Source organism: Amphimedon queenslandica, unplaced genomic scaffold, assembly GCF_000090795.2.
Source record: "Amphimedon queenslandica unplaced genomic scaffold, v1.1 AMPQUscaffold_13346, whole genome shotgun sequence".
In the NCBI taxonomy this organism is placed as follows: Eukaryota; Metazoa; Porifera; class Demospongiae; order Haplosclerida; family Niphatidae; genus Amphimedon; species Amphimedon queenslandica.
Window position 1 is genome coordinate 103786 of NW_003546418.1, and position 14348 is coordinate 118133.

Consider the following 14348-nt stretch of genomic DNA (forward strand, 5'->3'; position numbering starts at 1 on the left):
AGCACTAACAATGTACTTGTACCAGAAGTATCGTAATACCATTAATCAGCATACTGTAAGTACATAAATGTATACGTGTTCCTATGCGTATGTTGTGTTGAAAGTTTAAGCTGATTCTGATCAAAACTTTATTTTTTTAATTTTTGAAGTTACTCCAAAATTAGGCCAAAGTCCCTGTACTATAAGCAAGAGTAGATACTAAAATATTATCTACTCTTGCTATAAGACAGGATATTTGGCCAAGTTTTGCCAAAAATGAAAAGGAAGAATTTTTATAATTTTTTTGATGCATATTCATTTTTTAATGTTGTTTGGAAAGTTTGAACTGATTTCAATTAAAGATAATTTTTTACAAATTTTTAAGTTACTCAAAAATTGGGCCAAAGTCCCTGTACTATAGTACAGCTTAATTTTGCCGAAAACAAAAAGTAAAAAATGTTTCATTTATATAATCCTAATGCATATACATATTTTTTAGTTATGTAAAAAAGTTTTAGCTGATTCCGATCAAAATTAGATTTTTTTTGAACTTTTAAAGTTACTAAAAAATTGGACCAAAGCCTGTATGGATCTTTGGCCAAATTTTGCCACATTAAATAGGAGAAAAATTCCCTTTTTATAATTTTTCCTGATGCAAATACATGTACATGTTCTTATGTTGTGTAAGAAGGTTGAGTTGATTTTGATCAATATTAAAATTTTTATAAAATTTTGAAGTTGCTTGCCAAAATTAATACAATGTACAATGTACTTGTACATTAAAAATACTAAGTGTACATGTAGTGTACAGGGTATTTCTATTATTGGTGTTTATAATAATAAGTTTTGTCTCTGTTTCTCTCCTTCCTCAGTATATTGGATGCATCATTAGAGTTTGAAGATAATGAAGATGCCATTATTGAGAAAAGACGTCATAGGAGGAAGAATTCTGAGCAGAAACATCAATATGTAAGTCACACCCACTATATATTGGTTTACCTATAATATAAAGCAATGGGATGTCTAATACTGAATGTTACCTACTGTATGTACAGTAATCTATATGTAGCAATGCATGTACATGTACATGTGTATGTACGTGTATACCGTATAGCAAGAAATTTTCTTAGCCCAAAATTTTCGTGGATCCATCTAAAAATCAATTTGGTGGCTTTAATTTTTGTGGTTTTCTACTTTTCGGCCATCTTGAACCATACTAAATTGATTTTCACGGATTTTATTTTTGTGAATTTTGAAAAAACGCGAAATCCATGATTATTTTGGGCCACGAAAATTTCTCGCTATATGGTAAATATTAACATTAACCTTCCTAGTTAATGGGCAAAACTGATTTTGTTGGAGAATTCACTGTATTACTAGATGTATTGCTGGCATTATGCACAAAGCAATAAAAATTCTCTCCTTTTCCATTTGGCAAAATTTGAGACAATGTACTAAATTAAACTGACTTTGGCCCAATTTTTGAGTAACTTTAAAAATTCAACTTTGTTGGATTCAGTTCAAACTTCATGTATGAGATTCTGAAAAAAATTTTTAATTGGAGAATTTCCTCCTTTTCAGTTTTTGACGAAATGTGGCCCAAGACCAGTATATGTAGTACAGGGCGATATTTGAGCAACTTAATCAGTAAAAATCCAAATTTGGTTGGATTCAGCTCAATTGTGCTATATGACATGAATACAGAAATAATAAAAATGGAGAATTCCCTCTTTCAATTTTGGTGGAACACCCTGTACTACTAAAGTTTTAAAAAATTTTCAAAAAAATTCAGTTTTACTTTGTGTTAATTTGTCAAAAAGTAATGGAAACAAAGACAAATAGGATTCCAAACAACCAACAAAAATACAAAATAAAAATATTACATGTACTCTCGTGATCAAAATGTTACTCTACAATGCATTTTCAATGTTGTTATGTATGCAACTTTTGAAAATCCACTTTAAAAAGCAACATGCCTGTAGGAAAAACACTGCATTTTTTTACATGTACATGTACATTGCTTGCTGTGCTAAAAACTGGTGTAATAAATAGGCTGAATTAGCACTACTCCATATACAATGTACACGTACTACATAGTACATGTATACACTATTATAATTAATCTTATGCCAAAATGGCATAAATAGATAAAGAATAACAATGACAGTACATGTAAGGATCCGTTTTACCTCTCTTTCTCCTTCTCTCCTCTCTAGGTCATGTCCTTATCTTTCATTTCGGTTTGATACTATATGTACATTCACATTAAAAGTTAGTGTTATTTCAATTATCATCCACCTTTTTGAACTGACAAAAGAAAAAATTTTGTAATAAAAAAATGAAGTGACTTGAACAAACCTATAGTACATGTACATGTACTCAACTGTTGGAACTACATGTATATGGTGTTTCAAGGCCAAGCAATGAGATCACCTCATCTTTTAAAATTTTGAGCAAAATGAACATGTATACAGTATTGGGATTTTTTATTCACATACACATACATGTATGCTTGTACATGTACGTGTATACACATGTATGACATGTCTAATATTTTTATCATCTCTCTCTTTCTCCTTCCCTTTCCTCCATTATACAGATCAGTTCCCTCTCATAAGTGATGATTTGGCCAATTCGCATTATTTTTATTATTGTACTGTATTGGCATGTTATGTGCATCTGCTGATGTTGGAAAAGATACAATTTGTTGTGTAATAACTTCACTCCTCCTCTCTTCTAGCAATCACACCTGATTATGACTTTGCCCCTCATTAATAATTATGGACGACTATCCTACTATATTACCGGATATGTGGAGGCAATTTTCAGGTTTAAGTAATTAAATAAATAAAAATAGATTAATTATTATTATTACATTGTGTGTGTAATTAATTTTTTGCAAAGTAGTTTTACGCATATACATATGTACACATACACGTACATGTATAACAAGGGCGAGCATCTTAATGTTTTTTTATTTTCTAGTAATTGATATACTTGTACATGTATTAATTTTCTTAATGAAAGTCACAACAAATAAATGAGCAAAATTAAATACCTATATTTCACTGGCAAACTTTGCTAATTTAATATTTTTGTGAAATTAAATTCCACAAAAAGTGTGGTAAGATTTGTCAAAATTTATACCAACAAATGGCAAATCTTGAAAAATTTAAGAAATTTTACATTAACAAATTAAAACCTCTATGCGGTAGTGGTTTATAAATGTCCAGGCAGCAAAGAAGGCTAAGAAAGATACATGTATATAAAATCTTTTTTGTTGATGTAAGGCATCCTGATTATATTGAACCAATTGAATGACAGAGTATAGCTTAAGCTTGACTGAATCCTGAAAGAACTGCTTATCTACCGAATTATTAGTGCAGTGACTATTTTCAACTACATGTACATGTACATCTGTATCTTTACTGCTTGCTAAATGCTATAAACATGCTGTTGCTAGAGAGATTCTGAAGCAATGGAGAGCAAGCCAAGAAGTGCAAATTGACATCAAGGTCTACTGTATACAGGTATTTAGACATGTGGTAAAAGCAATTTTTGTGTGCAATAAAATGTATGCTTGTTTGCTCAGGCTCGCCCCTCAATGTTTTACATTTATCTAATAATAAAATGCATGTACTGCATTGGTTGCTATGGTAAAGCCAGGATTCATTATTACTTCCTTTGGTCACAAGATCTTTGAATATAATTTTAGTACCGCCCAATTTTTGTGTCTAGCTGAGCTGACCTTTAGCCTTTCTCTCCTTCCACCTTCTTCATTTTTTATTGCTAAATCTGGTCATTAAGACTCTCTCTCCTACTCTACTTTGTTTTGCATTTCATTATTCCAACTTCTTCATTTTCTTGTCGTTCTTCTTTGCTTTATTGTTATTTACTTTATCCCTCTTCAGTTTTTGTTCTTGTCTTTTTTTGAAATGGCAGCCAAGCCATCTTCTGGTCTCAGACTCAAACTGGAGGAGCGGCTTACCTGCCCTGTTTGTCTTGGCCACTATACCAACCCTAAGATCCTACCCTGCCATCACTCTTTCTGTCAGCACTGTCTGGAGGGATTACCTCTGGATAAGAAGAGTGAGATCTATTACTTCTTTTGCCCCACTTGTCGTCGTCGTACAAAGTTACCAGAAAAAGGAGTAGGAGCCTTTCCTGTAGCATTCCACCTCAACGACCTCAAAGAGATGTACAGCCTAACAAAGAAGACAGCTGATCTTCAAGAGGCCATGTGTAATGATCATGGCAAACCTTTGGAGCTATTCTGTGAAAGGTGTGATACAGTGATCTGTTTACACTGCTCAGTTCGTAATCACAGAGGTCATGAATGTGACTTAATTGCTGACAGTTATACTAAACACTGTCAAAAGTTAAAAGAATGTTTAATACCTGTTGAGAGAAAGAAGGAAGCACTCAAGAAGGTCCTGTCTGCTCTAGCAGAAAGAGAGGGTGAGATCAGAGAGATAGGAGAAGGAGTCTTAGAAGAAATACATGAAATGGTAGAGGAAATGATGAATGCTCTTCGTCAGTCAGAGAGGAAACTGACAGAGCAGGTGAAGAAGGTCACTGATGATAAACTAAAGGTGCTATCAGAGCAAATAAAGTCAGCAGAAATGAGTTTAAGTCTTCTGGAGGATGTTGAAGAATATGTGAATCAGAGTATTAAGACAAGCAACTATGAACAAGTCCTGAGGTCTAGGAAACAGATGATGGAACATATGATTGAAGTTACTGGAGGAATCAATGTGGAGGAGTTACATCCAAAGGAAAGAGCTGACTTTGTATTGACTAAGGATATCAAATTGCTACATCACATTGGAGATATTGTCCCACTACAACAGTGTAGAGTGAAGAAGATTGGTCGTATTACAACTGCTGGCAAAGCAGTTTTGTTTTCATTATCAATGGAGGCACCAGATTCATCTCTTTTGTCTGTTCGGACTGTTCCCCTCTCTTCTCTCAGCTGTAGTCTAGTACCAGTTGGTAAAGGTGATCAGCCCATTCACACTACAGTCACTACCACCAGCACTGATCCTGGAGTGTATAAGATACAGTGTAACCCTTCAATCAGTGGTACTCATACAGTAAAAGTACAAGTTTATGACGTACACCTTGAGGATATCTCACTTGTCATCCCTATCAATCCTTACTTTGATAACATCACTCCAGTACGTACTATAACTGGGCTTAACCGTCCCTGGGGAGTTGCTGTGACTGATGATGATCATGTTTTAATAACTGAGTATGGTGGTGACTGTGTAACAAAACTAGATAGAGAAGGAATGAAAGTAAAATTAATCAGAGGGAAAGGAAGAAGTAGCAGTGCTATTATTTCTTCTCATTGTGGTGCAGCAGACAAATTCTCTGATAATGATTTCAGGATCCAGAGGATGAGCATGGATGGATGGATACCATACATTAGTTGGTAAGGAGGGCAGTGGACCACTACAATTCAATACACCTCGTGGTATAGCTATTACTCCAGACAATTTCATTCTTGTGTCTGACAATCACAGGATCCAGAAGATAAGTATGGATGGATACCTTATAGCATCAGTTGGTGAGGAGGGCAGTGGACGACTACAATTTAATACACCTCGTGGTATAGCCATTTCTCCTATAACAGGGCAGGTTTATGTTGCTGATACTGATAATCATCGTATACAAGTCTTGAATCCTGATCTAACCTTCTCTCATTCATTTGTTGGTGAAGGATCAGCTAATGGACAGTTTCAGTCTCCATATGACATTGCTATTGACAGTCAAGGATTAGTGTACATTGCTGATAATGCTAATCATAGCATTCAGAAGTTCTCTGCAGAGGGAAAGTTTGTGAGTCAGTTTGGTACTTGTGGATTTGGTCCTGGACAGCTTAATAGTCCATATGGTATAACAATAGACACTGCAGCTACTGGTCTAGTGTATGTTAGTGAACATGGCAATAATCGTATATCAGTTTTCACTAGTGATGGTGTGTTTGTTAATAGGTTTGGGAGGCCAGGCGGTAGTATTGGTCAGTTTAAAGGTCTTTATGGATTAGCATTAGATAAAAATGGATTTTTGTATGTTTGTGATTGGAAGAACAACCGACTTGTTGTTTATTGAATGATTGTTGTTTATTGCTTGTATGGATTTTATGGAAAATTTCCTTATAATTTGCTTTAGATAGTTGCAGCACTTTGTGTGGTTAATATTATGCTACTTTACATGTGTGTGGGTTGTTTAATATTAATTTTATAATTATAAACAAAATGGCATTACTAAGGGGACCAAATTGACCAGATGATGTAAAAATTACAATACAGGGCTCCACAGTTTAAAATAATGTACAGTATGTGTACAGTGGTTTCTATGGTAAAACCAAGATTCATTATGTACTATCACTTCCTTATTTTTGCCCACTTTTTGTGTTGTTAGCATTTCTCTTCTCCTTTCATTTTGTTTTATTGCTGCATCTGTTGATAAGGACTCTTCCTCAAACCTTAAGGTTAAGAAAGAAGATATGATGTCTTCTTTGTTGGTGTAAAGGATTTTGATTACATTGAATCATTTGAATGACAGCTAGAGTATAGCTTAAGCTTGACTAAATCCTGCAAGAACTGCTTATATACCTAACTACAATGTATTAGTATGGTGACTATTTTTAGCTACATGTACCCGGTACATCTGTATCTTTACTACTTGCTAAATGCTATAAACAAGCTGTTGCTATAGAGAGATTCTGAGGCAATGAAGGAAGTGCAAATTGACATTAAAGTCAAGTGTACATGCATTTAGACATGTGGTAAAAACAATTTTTGGGTGTAATAATGCTTTACTTGCTCAGGCTCGCCCCTCAATGTTTTGTGTTTATCTATAAAAAGTGCATGTACTGCATTGGTTGCTATGGTAAAGCCAAGATTCATTATCACTTCATTTGGTCACAAGATCTTTGAATATATTTATGGTACCGCCTAGTTTTTGTGTCTAGCTGACCTTCTCTCCTCCTTCCACCTTCTTCATTTTTTATTGCTGCATCTTGCCATTAGGTCTCTCTCTCTCCTACTATACTTTGTTTTGCATTTACATTCATTCCAGCTTGTTCATTTTCTTATTGTTCTTTTTTTGCTATATCTTCATTTTATTTTATCTCTTTTCAGTTTTCATTCTTACTTTACGTACACAATTTTACCCTTTTCTCGAAATGGCAACCACACCATCTCCTGATCTCAGACTCAAACTGGAGGAGCGGCTCATTTGCCCTGTTTGTCTTGGCCACTATACCAACCCTAAGATCCTACCCTGCCATCACTCTTTCTGTCAGCACTGTCTGGAGAGATTACCTCTGGATAAGAAGAATGAGACCTATTACCTCTCTTGTCCCACTTGTCGTCATCGTACAGAGGTACCAGAAGAAGGAATAGAAGTATTTTCTGTAGCATTCCACCTCAACGACCTCAAAGAGATGTTCAGTCTAACAAAGAAGACAGCAGAGGCCACATGTAGTGATCATGAAAAGCCTTTGGAGCTATTCTGTGAAACATGTGATACAGTAATCTGTGTTGCCTGCCAGGTTCGTAATCACAAAAATCATGAATACGACTTAATCGCTGACAGTTATACTAAACACTGCCAAAAGCTTAGAGAATATCTATCACCAGTTGAGAGAAAGAAGGAAGCACTCAAGAAGGTCCTGTCTGCTCTAGCAGAGAGAGAGGGTGAGATCAGAGAGAGAGGAGAAGGAGTTTTAGAAGAAATACATAAAATGGTAGAGGAAATGATTGTTGTTCTTCGTCAGTCAGAGAGGAAACTGACTAAGCAAGCAAAGAGGGTCACTGATGATAAACTAAAGGTGCTGTCAGAGCAAATAGAATCAGCAGAAATGAGTTTGAGTCTTCTGGAGGATGTCGAGGAATATGTGGAACAGAGTCTGAAGACAGGCAGTCCTCAACAGGTCCTGAGGTTTAAGACACAGATGAAGAAGCATATGAGCGAAGTTAGTGCAGGGATTAATGTGGAAGAGTTACATCCAAAGGAAAAAGCTGACTTTGTATTGAGTAAAGATATCAAATCGCTACACCACATTGGAGATATTATTTCAGGGAACACTGCACTACAGCAGTGTAGAGTGAAGAAGATTAGTGATATTAGCAAAGCAGCTTCGTTTTCACTATCAATTGAAGCACCAGATTCATCTCTTCTGTCTGTTCCCCTCTCTTCTCTCAGCTGTAGTTTAGTACCAGTTGGTAAAGGTGATCAACCCATTCAAACTACAGTCACTACCACCAGCACAGCTCCTGAAGTGTATTGGATACAGTGTAACCCTTCAACACGTGGTACTCGTACAGTAGAAGTACAAATATATGACGTACACCTTGAGGATACCTCACTAGTCATCCCTTTCAATCCCCACCTTGATAACATCACTCCACTACGTACTATAAATTGGCTTAAGGGTCCTTATGGAGTTGCTGTAAGTAATAATAATCATATTGTAACAACTGAGTGCAATAGTGACTGTGTAACAATATGAGATAAAGAAGGAATGATAGTAAAATCATTAGGAGGGAAAGGAGGAAGTGGTAATGTCAAGTTTTCTTCTCCTCGTGGTGTAGCAATTACTCCAGACAAATTCATTCTTGTATCTGATAATCACAGGATCCAGAAGATAAGCCCAGATGGTTATCGTAAAGCATCAGTTGGTAAGAAAGGAGATGGGCCACTACAATTTCATACTCCTTTTGGTATAGCCATTTCTCCTGTAACAGAACAGGTTTATATTGCTGACCCTGGTAATCGTCGTATACAAGTTTTGAATCCTGACCTAACCTTCTCTCATTCATTTGATGGTGAAGGATCAGATAATGGACAGTTTGAGTATCCATGTGACATTGCTATTGACAGTCAAGGATTAGTCTATGTTGCTGATTATTGGAATCATCTCATTCTAAAGTTCTCTCCAGATGGAAAGTTTGTGAGTCAGTTTGGTACTGAAGGATCTGGCCCTGGACAGCTTTTTAGTCCATATGGTATAACAATAGACACTGCAGCTACTAGTCTAGTGTATGTTAGTGAATGTGGCAATGCTCGTATATCAGTCTTTACTAGTGATGGTGTGTTTGTTAGCAGTTTTGGAAGTGAAGGCAGTAATATTGGCCAATTTATTAATCCTTTTGGATTAGCATTTGATAAAAATGGATTCTTTTATGTTTGTAATTTTGGTAATGATCGTCTTGTTGTTCATTAAATGAATATTGTTTATTTTTCATTTTTAAAATTTATATAATTGGTAAAATATAAAAGCAAGTTAAATTTTACAATGCAATAATAGTAACGATAATAATAATAATAATAATAATTATTGATTAATAGGCTCTCCACAGGTGATGTTCCTACAGTATTAAGAACTGATGATCAGTTAATGAGTGAAGATGAGGTCAAAGAGATAAAGACAGGACTGAGTGCTATGAAGACAGGAGCTGTACTGGATATATTCAGTAAAGAGGATATCACTGGGAAAGAGAAAGCATGGCTGGTAAGTTATGGAGTTATTATTTGTGTAGTATTTTATGTGAGCTCAAATGCAAAAATATGTCAAGTCTGTCAATTTTATAACTGAAGTATATTACGTGTACATGTCATTTTTTCTCATATCTTGGTACATTGTAAAATATAAAATTGTAAACCTTAAGCTTGATTATGTTAGCTGCTTATGTTGCCTGTTGGATAAGTTGTATGTCAACTGTAGCCTTGTCTGTAGCAAGGGATTATCCAAGTTGACGGCTGTTTCTTTATTTTATAATTACAAAAGCAACTTCGGAATGTGTACATGTACAGCAAAATAAGAGTAGTTGTTTGTTTTTATACATTTTGTTTTACTTTATAGTAGAAAATTTTTATTGCCAGAAAATTTCATTGTCCATTTGAGCAGGCCTTCATTATATATTCATAAATTTAATTTTCATTGATTAACATCAGTTATCATTATTCATCTAGTAACACCCACTTACAGTGTAGTGATAAATTAAAGTTGCACAAAATTGAATCAAAGAACCTATACTGTACATACATGTACATGTAGTACAGGCCTGTTCACTTGCCGAATTTTGCCATATTTGAAAGGAAATATTATTTAATTTTTGTAATTTTTTAAAATGGATGTACTACATGTACATGTATTTATGTTTTTTTTTAAACTAATGATAATAATAATAGCAAAGCTAATTGTTGAAATATTGTACAGTATTATAGACTGATGATCAATGAAAAGTTTAATATAGAGAGGGAAAGAGTTGTGTAGAAACATTGAGCTGATTGCAAACACAAATGGATTTTAAAAGATTTTATAATTTACAGCAAATTTAGGCCAAAGTCCCTATACTACATATATTAGTAACACTGTAGCATTACTAAGTAGGATATACTCCACTTCAAAATGGCTGCCATGACTTTTGCAGCCTTGCTATACAGTACAGTGTCATTGGCCAGATTTCATTGAAATTGAAATTGGAAAAAATTTCCATTTATATATTTTTTTGATACAAATTATACATGTACACGTACATGCCCTTATGTTGTGAAGAAGTTTTGAGCTAATTCAAATCAAATTTGAATTTTTAAATTTGCTCCAAAATTAGGCCGAAATACCTGTACTATTATTATATTGGGTTACTGGTCAAATTTTACCAAAATTAGAAAATAGAAAATTTATAATTTTTACTAATGCATATACATGTACATACAGTATTCTTATGTTGTGTAGAAAATTTGAGCTGATTTTGATCAAAATTAATTTTTTACGAATTTTTAAAGTTGGCTCAAAAAATTGGGCAAAAGTCCCTGTATTACATGTATAGTACAGGGTCATGAGCCAAATTTCATCAAAATTGAAAAGAAGAGAATCTTCAATTTTTATTGTTTTGTCTGATGGATGTACATGTACTTACGTTGCGTAGGAGTTTTGAGCTGATTCTGATTCAAAAATTTTAAAATAGTAAAAAATTGGGCAAAATTAATTCCCTGTTTGCCAGAATAGAAAAGGAGATAATTTCACTTTTTAATAATTCTTTTCTGGTACATGTATATGTGCATGTACTTATTTGAGTAGAAAGTTTAAGCTGTATCCAATTGAAATTGGATTTTTAATGAATTTTGAAGTTGCCAAATACAATGTACATGTACATGTACATGTACAGCGTACATGTTTTACTATCAATATTCAATATTGGTGTGTTTATAAATTATAATCATAAGCCTTTTCTTTCTCTGTTTCTTCTTCCTCAGTATATTGGATACATCATTAGAGTTTGAAGAGGATGAAGATGCTATTATTGAGAAAATACGTCAAATGAGGAAGAATATAGAACAGAACTGATATCAATATGTGAGCCACACCCACTAATTAAAGGTTTATTTATAATATAAAGCAATAATGGACATTAAATAACCACGGAACCACGACCACATAACCATAACCATGCAACGAACATAGCCACAACTGACTTGAGCTCACCCAATTAATGCATTGTATTGGACTGGTTATTAACCCTTTGACAGTATATAATTCATGGGCAAAACTGATTGCGTTAATGTGAAATGTGTCTATTATTTAGAGGATTACCATTATGTACAATGTACATAGATATAGTTATATTTTCCTCTCTCTCTTCCTCTTTCTTTATCTCCACCTTAATCCTGGGTACATGTAATAGTGATGATTCTGAAGCAACTGAAGACTTAGAAAATAATATGAATGAGGTATACACATGCACATACTGTACATGTACATTACATACACAGTAAATAAATAAGTACATTTACTTCTAACTTGCCAAAATTTAATCGAACAATCACACATAAAGAATATGTATTGTACATGTACATGGTTACAATGTATGTTACAGTATGTACATGTACATTATTACATCTCAATGCTTGTAATGTCTTGTAGGAGTTTAAAGCAAGGCAAGGTAGGAGTATTGTCATTCAAGGAAAGTTTAAGTACCTGTGTAACTGTAACTTCTGAACTACATTTACATGTACAACTGCATGTACATGGACATGCATAAAAGTTGTCTAAATTTGTTTAGTTTCTTGAATTATTTACATTTATAATGAGATTTTAAGTGTCATCAATATATGCTATTGGCAACTAATGGTCATATAGTTTGTAGCCTCCAGGAGTAGCTGCTAGTTCAGTTAAGTTTAGGCTTGCCATTAGATTCTTATTTTAAAAATAAAACTTGCTGTTTGTTCTCTACATTTATGTCTTTGTTCATTTCAAAATATTTTTTGGCTTTTTTCAGAGAGAGCTAAAGGTTATGGTGTTCACAGGTGTAGGGTTTCTTACACAAGTACAGTAACGCGTCTTGTTGATTAGTGGGTTTTCAATAAGACATATTCTAGATAGATTTTGCTTATTGTTAGAATTATTAGTAATACTTATAACATGGCTAGGAGTGATGTATCTAATTTACAGTCACCGATCCCGAGGATGCGTGCGTCCAAGGGAGAGGTGACTGTAAATTAGATACATCACGAACTAGCCATGTTGTAAGTTACTTATGTCAAGATGACGCGTATCAAAGGCTCTACGCAAACTCATGCACAGATTTACGACGTGCTGACATTGAATAATAATGGCTGAAGGAGCTGTGAGCAGAGATTGACAAGAAGCAAGATATCAGACGATAAAGACGTTAAAATTGTGCCTGAAAAAGAGATGGAAACAGTGCCATGGCTAGAAGAAGAGATAGAAGTGGCATTAGAAGACGAAATTGTACACCCATTAAGCCGGATCTGATCCAAATGAAAAGTAAAACAGTTCACAATATAACATCAAGGCATGGCTCCTTGGAACAACAACTTTTATAAGAGGTTTTCCAATCAATGGAATTTTTACAGCCCTCTTCGTGTAATCGGTAATCCTGCAGAGGTTTTCCACAATGATAAAATTTTTGCAGCCCTCTTCGTGTAATCGGTACTATCCTGCACCAGTCCATCAAGAATATAAAGAATTATAATTGTTTTTTTTACTCAAAATAATAAAATCTTTGATTAAATTGTGGGTGGGTTACAGCACTATTGTGGGTGGCTTAGATCACTGCTGTGGTCTTGCTGGGTTATAGTGCATGTGCGTGTTGTGTTAGTATAATAATAATTATTATTATCGTGGTATTTGTTATGTATTTTGTGATTATTATTTTTTTATTATTATTACTTTCTTTACTGCTTGGGATTTCAGTTTTTATTATTATTATGATTTTTGATTGTGCAGTGATGATGTAACCTTGTGTACTATATTTATATTATGTGTTAATTAATGTTTATGTTCTGTTATTTAATCAGTAACTGTTTATATAAGTGCATGCTTTTAATCTGTTCTCAGCTCTGTTAAGATTAAGTTCTAAAATATTTGCTTCTAAAAGTTTTGCCGTGGTTGCATTTCATGCGTTTTGGTCACAACAGACTTATTCTAGGTGTGGATGTATGGTGAAATATGATAGTCATGTCCATTTGTATATTGTGTATACTTTATCATGAAAGTGTGTCTGAAGAGTCTTGTTTACTGGTAGACCTAGTATGTATAACAGGATGACCAGACTACAGGATTAGTAGTAAGGTCTATGTCACATCAAAACATTTACTAATATGCTGGCATTATTGTTGCTGTTGCAGCTACATTTCTTTCTTCTTTGGTCTGTGTTCCTTCAGTAAAACTATTAAATGATCCCTTGGTCACTGGCTCCTTTTCCTGCAGACTAGCTACACCTTTTATAATAAACCACACCCAACTAAGTTAAATCATTCCACGTATAAAAAAACATGATTAATAACTCTTAAATCACAATAATTTTGAGCAAAAAGAACTATATATTTATGTGCCACATCATTAATGACTATGCATACATTGCGTGATTTTAGTTTGCATCACTAAGTCTTCCATTAAAAAACTTCAATTTTTTGTTTCTGGCATCAAAAATAGATCTGACTGTGAAGGAGCCATTTCCTTTTCAAAACTTAATAAAGTATCACGTTTAAACCCTCCTTCAGAATTTGTTATAACCTTTTTAATCAATGTTGTCACCTTTTTATCTTTTTCATCAAATTTTTTAAGTTTTGTAATTTTCTCTTGTTCATATTTGCTCCAATTAGTCACAGGTGAAGTGTATTCTTGAAGCACATCAATGGCTGTGTGATGGTGTAGGTCTTCATTAGTAGCAGTAGTTAGTTGAAGCTGTGATTGCTTAGATGTTTCTGCTGCTCCGACATTGTGCATGTTTGCAATAACTGGAGCTGCTTGATTACAAAAGACATCTGGTTTAAGAAGCAGCTCAGATGATAAATCCACACTAGGATCATAGTTCAATTCTTTTGGATTT

General features: G+C 34.1%; 2 protein-coding genes and 1 long non-coding RNA gene across 3 annotated transcripts; all 3 read left to right on the forward strand.

Moving 5' to 3' along the window:
- Positions 1 to 4: 4 nt before the first annotated feature.
- LOC109582904 (uncharacterized) lies at positions 5 to 2269 on the forward strand. Its single transcript, XR_002185268.1, has 3 exons — positions 5 to 55; positions 852 to 948; positions 2196 to 2269. It is a non-coding gene; the product is annotated as an uncharacterized LOC109582904 (long non-coding RNA).
- A 1645-nt stretch (positions 2270 to 3914) lies between these two features.
- Positions 3915 to 6093, forward strand: LOC100633177 (tripartite motif-containing protein 2-like). Its single transcript, XM_019997956.1, has 5 exons — positions 3915 to 4379; positions 4518 to 4953; positions 5074 to 5413; positions 5751 to 5875; positions 5945 to 6093. Exons 1-5 carry the CDS (start codon positions 3915 to 3917, stop codon positions 6091 to 6093), a joined length of 1515 nt encoding a protein of 504 aa, XP_019853515.1.
- Positions 6094 to 6937: 844 nt separating this feature from the next.
- On the forward strand, positions 6938 to 9697 carry LOC109582896 (tripartite motif-containing protein 3-like). Its single transcript, XM_019997957.1, has 6 exons — positions 6938 to 7706; positions 8070 to 8169; positions 8626 to 8996; positions 9066 to 9188; positions 9366 to 9502; positions 9674 to 9697. Exons 1-6 carry the CDS (start codon positions 7172 to 7174, stop codon positions 9695 to 9697), a joined length of 1290 nt encoding a protein of 429 aa, XP_019853516.1. The 5' UTR covers positions 6938 to 7171.
- The last annotated feature ends 4651 nt before the right edge of the window (positions 9698 to 14348 follow it).